This window comes from Salvelinus sp. IW2-2015, linkage group LG18, assembly GCF_002910315.2.
Source record: "Salvelinus sp. IW2-2015 linkage group LG18, ASM291031v2, whole genome shotgun sequence".
Classification (NCBI taxonomy): domain Eukaryota; kingdom Metazoa; phylum Chordata; class Actinopteri; order Salmoniformes; family Salmonidae; genus Salvelinus; species Salvelinus sp. IW2-2015.
Window position 1 is genome coordinate 54,533,796 of NC_036858.1, and position 13,722 is coordinate 54,547,517.

General features: G+C 41.7%; 1 protein-coding gene across 2 annotated transcripts in view; it reads left to right on the forward strand.

Moving 5' to 3' along the window:
* Positions 1-6,518: 6,518 nt before the first annotated feature.
* The window catches only part of LOC111977879 (nucleolar RNA helicase 2), a 21,495-nt gene continuing 14,291 nt past the window's right edge, over positions 6,519-13,722 (forward strand). Inside the window, exons 1-5 of one of the 2 annotated variants that reach the window (XM_024007641.2) lie at positions 6,519-6,701; positions 7,668-7,904; positions 8,254-8,397; positions 8,524-8,596; positions 10,657-10,835. In XM_024007641.2, the coding sequence (XP_023863409.1) occupies positions 6,618-6,701; positions 7,668-7,904; positions 8,254-8,397; positions 8,524-8,596; positions 10,657-10,835 (717 nt within the window). In that variant the 5' untranslated portion in view covers positions 6,519-6,617. The remainder of the gene's footprint in view (positions 6,702-7,667; positions 7,905-8,253; positions 8,398-8,523; positions 8,597-10,656; positions 10,836-13,722) is intronic. The other variant, XM_070448612.1, reaches the window with a different exon arrangement.

The window sequence follows — 13,722 nt, forward strand, 5'->3', positions numbered from 1 at the left end:
TCAGTCCAGTAAAATAAAAAGCAAATTATTTGAATTTATGCTCAGCTATGCTTTGCAAGTGATACACGAACTGATCTATTTTGTTGTCAAAGCTTGAGTTTCGAAAGATAATATGGTCTGAGAATACAATATTGGTAGGCAAGGTATATAGCCAATATGCTGTGATAATGTATTAGGCCTACTGCACAAACCTCATTCCTACAGAACTGTTTTTATTAGGTTAATGTAAAAAATMTGTTATGTCATGTTTAAAAAAAACAAAGGTTGAGACGAGCACGCAAATGCTGATTGGCTGACAGCCATGATATATCAGACAGTATACCACGGGTATGACAAAACATTTATTTTACTGCTCTAATTACATTGGTAACCAGTTTATAATAGCAATAAGGTACCTCTGAAGTTTGTGGTATATGGCCAATATACCACAGCTAGGGGCTGTATCCAGACACCAAGCATTGCATTGTGCGTAAGAACAGCCCTTAGCCATGGTATATTGACCATATACCACACCCCATCGGCACAGAATATCATTGTGTTTGTCTGGTGTGGACGCCAGGTAGGCTAGAGGTTGGTCAGCAGTCCCAGGATTGCCAGTTCYAATCTTAAGTCAGTGAGTAAACTGTCAACTGGAGGGTTGCTGCCAACATCTAGTATCAGTTACAACCAATGACATACATTGTGTGTACAAAATATATTTTCTATAACCAAAAATATTGTATTTTCAGCTGTTTGAAGCTGGTGTACAAAACTGAAAGTATAAGATGCAAAAACGAAACTGAAGAACAGAAAGCAAAGAAATCACACACATAGAACAAATCTACGCTTCTTAGACTTAATTTCAATGGGAATGAGAGATCTATAGCTCACATGTCTATGTGAATTTGGTCAGGTGCCCCAAAGATTTAACAACTTCTTAGGGATAGCCCCCTTTTWAAAAAAAATGTGCCTAAAATGACATATCCAAATCTAACTGCCTGTAGCTCAGGCCCTGAAGCAAGAATATGCATATTCTTGGTACCATTTGAAAGGAAACACTTTGAAGTTTGTGGAAATGTGAATTGAATGTAGGAGAATATAACACAATAGATCTGGTAGAAGAAAATACAATTTTTTTTAAAATAATAAATAACTTTTTTCTACCACCATCTTTGAAATGCAACAGAACAGTCCTAATTCTAGCCATCACTCTAATTTCGATGGTGTCCACAAGATGGCAGCAGTGTATATGCATAGTTTCAGATGGATAACTTGCAGTATGAGCGAACTACATGACATTTAGTGTGAAGTCACCCAGGTACATTTAGGCAAATCGTGAAGGAGACATTTGCATTCATATTACATTTTTCTGCAAGAATATCGTCAAATCTGTATGCTTGGACTTTGATTTAGTTTTTCCAGTAGTAGCAGCCATATTATAAGTTCCTCCACTCATCACTGTCAAACGCTCCCTGAAACACTTCAGCGAGCAGGCCTTTCTAAACGACCTGGCCCGGGTATCCTGAGGATGCCTGGTTATTTTTTTTAAATGCCTTCCTCACCATCTTAAATAAGCATGCCCCATTCAAGAAATGTAGAACCGGGAACAGATATAGCCCTTGGTTCTCTCCAGACCTGACTGCCCTTAACCAACACAAAAACATCCTATGACGTTCTGCATTAGCATCGAACAGCCCCCGTGATATGCAACTTTTCAGGGAAGTTAGAAACCAATATACACAGGCAGTTAGAAAAGCTAAGGCTAGCTTTTTCAAGCAGAAATTTGCTTCCTGCAACACAAACTCAAAAAAGTTCTGGGACACTGTAAAGTCCATGGAGAATAAGAAAACCTCCTCCCAGCTACCCACTGCACTGAGGATAGGAAACTCTGTCACCACCGATAAATCCACTATAATTGGGAATTTCAATAAGCATTTTTCTACGGCTGGCCATGCTTTCCACCTGGCTACCCCTACCCCGGTCAACAGCACTGCACCCACCACACCAACTCGCACAAGCCTTCCCCATTTCTCCTTCTCCTAAATCCAGTCAGCTGATGTTCTGAAAGAGCTGAAAAATCTGGACCCCTACAAATCAGCCGGGCTAGACAATCTGGACCCTTTCTTTCTAAAACTATCTGCCGAAATTGTTGCAACCCCTATTACTAGCCTGTTCAACCTCTCTTTCATGTCGTCTGAGATTCCCAAAGATTGGAAAGCAGCTGCAGTCATCCCCCTCTTCAAAGGGGGGGAAACTCTTGACCCAAACTGCTACAGACCTAAATCTATCCTACCCTGCCTTTCTAAGGTCTTCGAAAGCCAAGTCAACAAACAGATTACAGACCATTTCGAATCCCACCGCACCTTCTCCGCTATGAAATCTGGTTTTCAGAGCTGGTCATGGGGGCACCTCAGCCACGCTCAAGGTCCTAAACGATATCTTAACCGCCATCGATAAGAAACAATACTGTGCAGCCGTATTCATTGACCTGGCCAAGGCTTTCGACTCTTTCAATCACCACATCCTCATCGGCAGACTCGATAGCCTTGGTTTCTCAAATGATTGCCTCGCCTGGTTCACCAACTACTTCTCTGATAGAGTTCAGTGTGTCAAATCGGAGGGGCCTGTTGTCTGGGCCTCTGGCAGTCTCTATGGGGGTGCACCAGGGTTCAATTCTTGGGCCGACTCTCTTCTCTGTATACATCAATGATGTCGCTCTTGCTGCTGGTGAGTCTCTGATCCACCTCTACGCAGACAACACCATTCTGTATACTTCTGGCCCTTCTTTGGACACTGTGTTAACAACCCTCCAGACGAGCTTCAATGCCATACAACTCTCCTTCCGTGGCCTCCAACTGCTCTTAAATACAAGTAAAACTAAATGCATGCTATTCAACCAATTGCTGCCTGCACCTGCCGCCCGTCCAGCATCACTACTCCGGACGGTTCTGACTTAGAATATGTGGACAACTACAAATACCTAGGTGTCTGGTTAGACTGTAAACTCTCCTTCCAGACTCACATCAAACATCTCCAATCCAAAGTCGCAACAAAGCATCCTTCACTCATGCTGCCAAACATACCCTCGTAAAACTGACCATCCTACCGATCCTCGACTTCGGCGATGTCATTTACAAAATAGCCTCCAATACCCTACTCAATAAATTGGATGCAGTCTATCACAGTGCCATCCGTTTTGTCACCAAAGCCCCATATACTACCCACCACTGCGACCTGTACGCTCTCGTTGGCTGGCCTCGCTTCATACTCGTCGCCAAACCCACTGGCTCCAGGTCATCTACAAGACCTGCTAGGTAAAGTCCCCCCTTATCTCAGCTCGCTGGTCACCATAGCAGCACCCACCTGTAGCATACGGTCCAGCAGGTATATCTCTCTGGTCCCCCCAAAACCAATTCCTCCTTTGGCCGCCTCTCCTTCCAGTTTCTGCTGCCAATGACTGGAACGAACTACAAAAATCTCTAAAACTGGAAACACTTATCTCCCTAACTAGCTTTAACACCAGCTGTCAGAGCAGCTCACAGATTACTGCACCTGTACATAGCCCATCTATAATTTAGCCCAAACAACTACCACTTCCCCTACTGTATTTATTATTTTGCTCCCCATTATTCTATTTCTACTTTGCAATTCTTCCACTGCAAATCTACCATTACAGTGTTTTACTTGCTATATTGTATTTACTTCGCCACCATGGCCTTTTTTTGCCTTTACCTCCCTTATCTCACCTCTTTGCTCACATTGTATATACTTATTTTTCTACTGTATTATTGACTGTATGTTTGTTTACTCCATGTGTAACTCTGTGTTGTTGTATGTGTGTCGAACTGCTTTGCTTTATCTTGGCCAGGTCGCAATTGTAAATGAGAATTTGTTCTCAACTTGCCTTCCTGGTTAAATAAAGGTTAAATAAAAAATAAAAATTATTTTTTTTTTTTTTTGCAAAGACAGTTTTCATAACTGTCGCACAAGGTTAGCAGCTACATTTTGCAACAGATACAGGGTTTCTGGATACTCCGTAAAGCCCAGCTCATTGGCTATCTAGCTAGCTTTGTTTGACCCCGATTGGTGCTTATTTGACGCGTCATCGGCGTGCCATGAAGGTGCGCTCTTGACCAAATTTGGTGTCCTATAGGATATACTACACCCCTAATTATATAGTGAAGTCTGGTTACGTTCTAGGATCTCTGAGGAATACATACGGACATGATTTGACTGGTTGAAACAACGTTTAGGGTTAGATTTTCACAGATTCCTTTCTTTGCAAATTGAACAAGTGGAAATACAAAATCGATGCATGCTATATGGACCTTTTTAGGATATGAAAAAGGATTTCATCTAACAAAACGACACTTCATGTTATCTCTGGGACCCTTTGGATGATATATCTCAATGATGATATTAAATCGAAGATTTCAGAAATGTAAGTACACATTTCACCTTCAGAGGTGAATTTATCAAACCTATCGTGGTGAAAAAAGTGTTTGTTGTCAGGAGCTCTCCTCAAACAATAGCATGGCAATATTTCGCAGTAATAGCTACTGTAAATTGGACAATGCAGTTATATTAACAAGAATTTAAGCTTTCAGCAGATATAAGACACTTATATGTATCGACATTTTGTTGTTTCGCTAAAATCTGTGATCGTACACAAGGCGCTGCATGATTTACAACTGTCCCGTTGACGGGATGCCGATCCCTAAGATCTTGTACACTGCCAATGATGAAGTCTGTAAAAAGACTTAGATAAGTGCATGTGACATATGAAAAACATTAAAGTTTCTCTGGTAAAATATATACACACACTAACTGTACAAAACATTAGGAACACCTGCTCTTCCATGACATGGTGACCAGGTGAATGCTATGATCCCTTATTGATGTATCCTGTTAAATCCACTTCAATCAATGTAGATGAAGGGAGGAGTCAGATTAAATAATGATTCACCTCTTCAGATTGGGTTTGTGTGCCATTCAGATGGTGAATGGGCAAGACAAAATATTTAAGTGCATTTGAACGGGGTATGGTAGTAGGTGCCAGGCGCACCGGTTTGAGTGTGTCAAGAACTGCAAGACTGCTGTGTTTTTCACGCTCAACAGTTCCCGTGTGTATCAAGAATGGTTCATCACCCAAAGGACATCCAGCCTGTATTCAACCATGGCCAGTGGTTGAATACAGGTCATTGATGAAAGAGGACAAAGGAGGCTGACACGAATGTTTGCAGCGCAAAGTGACCGGCTACAGTTAGTCAACTGACAGTCCATGAAACATTGGTGCCCTAAAACCCATAGAAGAATGCACAACTTGCCGTACTTTTACACGAATTGGGTAACCGACGACCTTAAAGTGTTTCACTTCTTTCAGCAAAAAACAACTGAGGTTGCAGACTAAGGAACGAAAACACAGAATACTGGAGAATTGGAAACACATTGCCTGGTCTGATGAATCCCAGTTCCTGCTGTTTCATGCTTATGTGAGGACTAGGGTATGGAAAAAACACGAGTACATGCATCAATCATGCCGCATGCCAACATTGCAGGGTAGTGGTGTTGGTGTGGGTGAGTTTTCATACACACATTGGGCCCCTTGATAAAAATGGAGCAACATTGAATGTCACAGGATAGCTAAACATCATTACCAATTAGGTGCATCCCTTCATGGCAGCAGTGTATACATCTGTGAATTATTTTTTCCCAGCAGAGATAATGTCTCATGCCACAAGGCTAGGATTGTCCAGGAATGGTTCTCACGAACATGACAGTGAATTCAGCTTACTGCAGTGGCCTGCCCAATCACCAGATCTCAATCCAATTGAGCATCTGTGGGATGAGATGGAACAAGCTATTTGGAGTAGAGATCCACTACCAGCCAACTTGACACAACTGTGGGAAGCAATGGAGTCAACTAGGGCCAGCATCCCTGTGGAACGCTTTTGACACCTTGTAGAGTCCATGCCCTGACGAATTGAGACTGTTCCGAGGGCAAAATGTGGTGCAACTCAATATTAGGAAGGTGTTCCTAATGTTTTTACACTCAGTGTAATATATATTATTATATTAGAGTATCTCCTGCCATTCCTTGTGCCCTTGAGCAAGGCACCTAAATTGCTGGGGCGCTGCATTGCGGCGGACATTGTAGTCTAATCTCGGTCGCAGTTGTAAATGAAAACTTGTTCTCAACTAGCCTACCTGGTTAAATAAAGGTGAAATAAAAAAATAATCTCTAAGAGGGGTTGGGATAAAGCTCTGACAAAAAAAAATCCATCAACATAGCAATACCAATGTGTTATAACTCTGGCTTTCCGTCATATGTTGTACATCATTTTTCATAAAACCATCATGTCTGCGCAGTTGAGAAAATAACATGTATGGAGTCCAAGGCGCATAAAGCACCTTCAAAGAATACACTAATCTTTGTAAACTAAAGAACAAATTTAAAGTTCCACATCACGGCGTGCAAGTTGCATTGTACTGGCTTCCAATGGGAGGTCCATTCTATATACTTAATTTCTATGCTTGTAAAAGGTCTACCTCAACACCGCACAGTCGTGTCGTTCCTTTCTGTACGCGTGCCCGTAGGGTTAGCTAGTGTCCACTTGAAGGAAAAACAACCTGGGAAGATGCCATCAAAGATTATTTTTGAAACCGAAGACATCGGGATGGAATGTGAACTGGACATTAGTGCGGGCAGTACGACGCCCAAAGTAAGTAAAATAGAACACAAATAGCTGGTTGTTTACGTTTGCTAAAACTGCGTTAGCACCGCCTGCTAGCAGCTACCGTAGCTTGCTAGTTACATTCTACAGCCGCATGGTAGCTAATTTAACGTAATGTCATATTGCTAATATTATTGCCATTACGCTAGCTAGAGGTAAGGAAAATACAAGTAGTTCGAGATTGAAATAACTGTCAATCGCTGTAGAAAGTAGCTAGCGCCGCACATGACATGTTCATTGCTACCAGTGTACGCAGCCTCGTGCCCATGACACGTGTTTAGCTGATCTTCATAACAGAAAGATCAACATGCCTCGGCGTGCTCTGGTACAGTCACATCCTATCAGTTTGTGCCACGTACGGCACTTGATGACGTTGCTGGACATGTTGCCATTCTAATGCCACGTTCACGACAACTGGGAGCTCCGTAATCTCCAAATTCAGTGCGTTCAAACAACTGGGAACTTGGACAAAAACGGTCTCCCACTGGGAAATATCGATTTGAACGGTCATCCAACTCGGTATTCCAACCTGGGAACTCGGCCCTCTTTTTAAACCTCCGATCTGAAGATCACTGACGTCGTGGTTTGACTTCGTATTTTGAGTACTCAATTGTTTTGAACGTGGCATAATTCCGCGTTCACATGCTAGTCAGAACTAGGAAACTCAGAAATGTCCGACGTTCTAAATGGTTGTAGTTAGACACGTGTCGCGTTCATTCAGGTAGCAAGAGTCCCAGTCCAACTTTTATTTGAACGCAGCATACCTAGCTAGTCAGCATTGAACTTGCAACTATGTATCCAATACAGTACGTCAATAATGATCCATCTGTCATTCTACTAGGTTCAAGTTCACTAGCGCTATTATGTGGTAAGAAATGTAGCTATACATTGATATAGCTTTCTACTATTCTTTCCCCTTAAACTAATGCATGGCGCACTATGTTTGGTTTGTAGAAAGTAAAGGAGAAGAAGACCAAGGAGGGGAAGAAAATCAAGAAACATAAAACAGTTGTTGAAGAGGAACCTGACTGTGAACCTCCTGTTCCCAAGAAGAAGAAGAAAGAAAAAGTGGACAAAGCAAATGGGGATGTGAACAAATCCATTGATGTTAATGGGAATATTGAATCACATTTGAAGAACAACACATCTTATTCCAATGAGGAGTCTGCAGACAATGACAAAGCAACTGAGGTAACTTATAGTATGTAGTGTTTTGTTAAAACATTCCTACACTTAGTATTGCATTACAACGGATGGGTATTGATTTATTTTGATATTTACATTTTAGTCATTTAGCAGACACTCTTATCCAGAGCGACTTACATATTTTCATACTGTCCTCCATGGTAATCGAAACCCACAACCCTGTTATGCAAGCGTCATGCTCTACCAACTGAGCTACACGGGATATCTCTTATCAAATACATAATTTTTGTTTGTCTTAAGATAGGAATGAATATAATCATTTTATAATCAAATGTTAATTAGTAATCACCATGGCAAGGCATCTTTTTACCATGTCCCATTTTGTCATTACCAGCAGAAAAAGAAGACGTCAGAAGAAGAAGTTGTCAGAGTGTTGCATAAGACTCCCAAGCTGATCGCACAAACTAATGGACATTCCACGACGACAACTCCAACACAATCAAGCGAAGACTCCAGCAGTGACAGTGAAAAAGAAATTGTGAGTCTTTCCCAGTGACGTTCTCATTCATCGGTGAAGATGTAGCATGGTGGTTTGTGGAAAAACAATTTAAATGAGTTTAAGAACATTGTATCAGTGTGTTTCTTTTCTTTTTCATTCCTTTAGGAGACACCAGAACAAAAAGAGGGAGCCTTTTCAAACTTCAAAATCTCCCCCAACACCATCAAACTACTTCAAGGTATTTTTCCTTGTTTGTCAATTTTCATGCAACTAAAATGCTGTTTGAGTTGTTACCTATTTTTTTTAAAGGTATAATCTATTATTTAATCAAATTTTATTGGTCCCAAACATATGGTTAGCAGATGTTAATGCGAGTGTAGCGAAATGCCTGTGGTTCTAGTTCCAACATGGCAGTAATTTCCAACAACTACCTAATGCACACACATCTAAAGGGGTGAATGGGAATATGTACATATACAGTTGAAGTCAGAAGTTTACATGCACATTAGCCAAATGCATTTAAACACAGTTTTTCACAATAACTGACATTCAATCAGAGTAAAAATTCCCTGTCTTAGGTCAGTTAGGATCACCACTTTATTTTAAGAATGTGAAATGTCAGAATAATAGTAAAGATAATTCTTTATTTCAGCTTTTCTTTCTTTCATCACATTCCCAGTGGGTCAGAAGTTTACATACACTCAATTAGTATTTGGTAGCATTCCCTTTAAATTGTTTAACTTTGGGTTAAATGTTTCGTGTAGCCTTCCACAAGCTTCCCACAATAAGTTGGGTGAATTTTGGCCCATTCCTCCTGACAGAGCTGGGGTAACTGAGTCAGGTTTGTAGGCCTCCTTGCTCGCACAAGCTTTTTCACTTCTGCCCACAAATTTTCTATAGGATTGAGGCCAGGGCTTTGTGATGGCCACTCCAATACCTTGACTTTGTTGTCCTTAAGCCATTTTGCCACAACTTTGGAAGTATGCTTGGGGTCATGATCCATTTGCACCCAAGCTTTAACTTCCTGACCGATGTCTTGAGATGTTGCTTCAATATATTCACATAATGTACCTTCCTCATGATGCCACCTATTTTGTGAAGTGCACCTGTCCCTCCTGCAGCAAAGCACCCCCACAACATGATGCTGCCACCCCATCCTTCAGGGTTCGGTTGGTGTTCTTTGGCTTGCAAGCCTCCCCCTTTTTCCTCCAAACATAACAATGGTCACTATGGCCAAACCATTCTATTTTTGTTTCATCAGACCAGAGGACTTTTCTCCAAAAAGTACGATCTTTGTCCCCATGTGCAGTTCCAAACCGTAGTCTGGCTTTTTTATGGCGGTTTTGGAGCAGTGGCTTCTTCCTTGCTGAGCGGCCTTTCAGGTTATGTTGATATAGGACTCGTTTTACTGTGGATATAGTTACTTCTGTACCTGTTTCCTCCAGCATCTTCACAAGGTCCTTTGCTGCTGTTCTGGGATTGATTTGCACTTTTCGCACCAGAGTACGTTCATCTCTAGGAGACAGAATGCATATGTCAATTAGCGTATCAGAAGCTTCTAAAGCCATGACATGATTTTCAGGAATTTTCCACACTGTTTAAAGGCACAGTCAAGTTAGTTAATGTATGTAAACTTCTGACCCACTGGAATTGTGATACAGTGAAATAATCTGTCTGTAAACAATTGTTTACGTCCGACTTCAACTGTAAGTATATGGATGAGCGATGGCCGAGCAGCATAGGCAAGGTGCATTAGTTGGTATAAAATACAGTTTAGACATGTGATATGAGTAATGTAAGATATGTAAACATTGTTTAAAGTGACTTGACCCATTTATTAAAGTGTCCAGTGATTGGGTCTCAATACAGTATATGCATGTGATATAAGTAATGTAAGTTATGTACGGTAGGCATTATTTAGAGTGGCATTGTTTAAGGTGACTAGTTATCAATTTACTTAAAGGGATATTTCTGGATTTTTCTAGTGAAGCCCTTTATCTACTTCCACAGAGTCAGAAACTCATGGATACATTTTTTTTTTTTTCATTCAGTACGAAGGAAGTTAAGAGGTAGTTTAGCACAATGACTGGAAGTATATTCTATCTTTAGCGCATTTGTGCTAATGCTAGTTAGCAACTTCCTTCAAACTGCACGCAGAGACATAAAAATCCATAAATTCATCTGACTCTGGGGATGTAGATAAAGGGATTAATTGCCAAAATCCTGAAGTATCCCTTTAATTTCTGGTAAAACAACTTTAATCCACTAACCTACACTTTAACTTTATTTTCCCACTAGCACGAGGCATATCTTTCCTCTTTGACATCCAAACCCAAACCTTCAATTCAGTGTATGAGGGAAAGGATGTAATTGGTCAGGCAAGAACAGGCACTGGCAAAACATTAGCTTTTGCCATTCCGCTGATCGAGAAAATCCAAAATGACCCGGATGACAAGAGGCGGGGCAGAGCCCCAAAGGTAGGTCTGCTGCAGATTCTGCCATAAAATATTCAGCATTTTCTGTAAGTGCGAAGATGTTGTCAATTGCATGTTATCACTGAGTCGTTTGGGTCCTGGATGCTGATTGGCTGAAACAGCAGCAGTGTGTACAGTGCCTTAAAAGTATTCACTCCCCTTGACTTTTTCCACATTTTGTTGTGTTACAGCCTGAATTTAAAAATGATTAAAATTTGATTTTTTTTCTCACTGGCCTACACATAATACCCCATAATGTCAAAGTGGAATAATGTTTTTTGAATTTTTTACAAAATAATTAAATGAAAGGCCGAAATGTCTTGAGTCAATAAGTATTAAACTGTTTGGTATGGCAAACCCAAAGTTCAGGAGTAAAAATGTGCTCAACAAGTTACATAAATTGTATGGACTCACTCTGTGTGCAATAATGGTGTTTAACATGATTTCATTTCTGTAACCCACACATACAATTATCTGTAAGGTCCCCTAGGCGATCAGTGAATTTCAAACACAGATTCAACCACAATGACCAGGGAGATTTTCCAATGCCTCCTACAAAAAGGCACCAGTTGAAAGATATCTCAGCAAAAAAAAGAAACATCCCTCTATCAGGACCCTGTCTTTCAAAGATAATTCGTAAAAATCCAGAACTTGAGATCTTCATTGTAAAGGGTTGAAACACTGTTTCCCATGCTTGTTCAGTGAACCATAAACAATGAATAAACATGCACCTGTGCAATGGTCTATAAGACACTAACAGCTTATAGACGGTAGGCAATTAAGGTCACAGTTATAAAAACTTAGGACACTAAAGAGGCCTTTCTACTGACTCTGAAAAACACCAAAAGAAAGATGCCCAGGGTCCCTGCTCATCTGCGTGAACGTGCCTTAGGAGGCATGAGGACTGCAGATGTGGCCAGGGCAATAAATTGCAATATGCGTACTGTGAGACGCCTAAGACGGCGCTACAGGGAGACAGGACGGACAGCTGATCGTCCTCGCAGTGGCAGACCACGTCTAACAACACCTGCACAGGATCGGTGCATCTGAACATCACACCTGCGGGACAGGTGCAGGATGGCAGCAACAACTGCTCGAGTTACACCAGGAATGCACAATCCCGCCATCAGTGCTCAGAGTGTCCGCAATAGGCTGAGAGGTAGGGCTTGTAGGCCTGTTGTAAGCCAGGTGCCTATGTGTCTATGGGCACAAACCCACCGTCGCTGGACCAGACAGGACTGGCAAAAAGTGCTCTTCACTGACGAGTCGTGGTTTCGTCTCACCAGGGTTGATGGTCGGATTTGTGTTTATTGTCGAAGGAATGAGCGTTATGCCGAGGCCTGTACTCTGGAGCGGGATCGATGTGGAGGTAAGAGGTTACAGGTAAGACATCCTCCTCCCTCGTGGAGCCTTTCTGCAGGCTCATCCTGACATGACCCTCCAGCATGACAATGCCACCAGCCATACTGCTCATTCTGTGAGTGATTTCCTGCAAGACAGGAATGTCAGTGTTCTGCCATGGCCAGCGAAGAGCCCAGATCTCAATCCCATTGTGCACATCTGGGACCTGTTGGATCGGAGGGTGAGGGCTAGGGCCATTTCCCCCCAGAAATGTCCGGGAACTTGCAGGTGCCTTGGTGGAAGAGTGGAGTAACATGTCACAGCAAGAACAGGCAAATCTGATGCAGTCCATGAGGAGGAGATGCACTGCAGTACTTATTGCAACTGGTGCCCACACTAGATACTGACTGTTATTTTTGATTTTGATCCCCCCTTGTTCATGGACACATTATTCAATTTCTGTTAGTCACATGTCTGTGGAACTTGTTCAGTTTATGTCTCAGTTGTTGAATCTTGTTATGTTCATGCAAATATTTACACATGTTAAGTTTGCTGAAAATAAACGCAGTTGATAGTGAGAGGATGTTTCTTTTTTTGCTGAGTTTAAAAAATATATATATACAGTGGGGAGAACAAGTATTTGATACAATGCCGATTTTGCAGGTTTTCCTACTTACAAAGCATGTAGAGGTCTGTAATTTTTTTATCATTAGGTACACTTCAACTGTGAGATGGAATCTAAAACAAAAATCCAGAAAATCACATTGTATGATTTTTAAGTAATTCATTTGCATTTTGTTACATGACATAAGTATTTGATCACCTACCAACCAGTAAGACCTGTTCGTTTTTCGGCTCTCACAGACCTGTTCGTTTTTCTTTAAGAAGCCCTTCTGTTCTCCACTCATTACCTGTATTAACTGCACCTGTTTGAACTCGTTACCTGTATAAAGGACACCTGTCCACACACTCAAACAGACTCCAACCTCTCCACAATGGCCAAGACCAGAGGGCTGTGTAAGGACATCAGGGATAAAATTGTAGACCTACACAAGGCTGGGATGGGCTACAGGACAATAGGCAAGCAGCTTGGTGAGAAGGCAACAKCTGTTGGCGCAATTATTAGAAAATGGAAGAAGTTCAAGATGACGGTCAATCACCCTTGGTCTGGGGCTCCATGCAAGATCTCACCTCGTGGGGTATCAATGATCTTGAGGAAGGTGAGGGATCAGCCCAGAACTACACGGCAGGACCTGGTCAATGACCTGAAGAGAGCTGGGATATGTAGAGCAACATTATTTTTTTCAGATCTCAGAGAGTTCTTTGCCATGAGGTGCCATGTTGAACTTCCAGTGACCAGTCAGTATGAGGGAGTGTGAGAGCGATGACACCAAATTTAACAACCTGCTCCCATTCACACTGAGACCTTGTAACACTAACGAGTCACATGACACCGTGGAGGGAAAATGGCTAATTGGCCCAATTTGGACATTTTCACTTAGGGGTGTACTCACTTTGTTGCCAGCGGTTTAGACATTAAAGCGCTGTG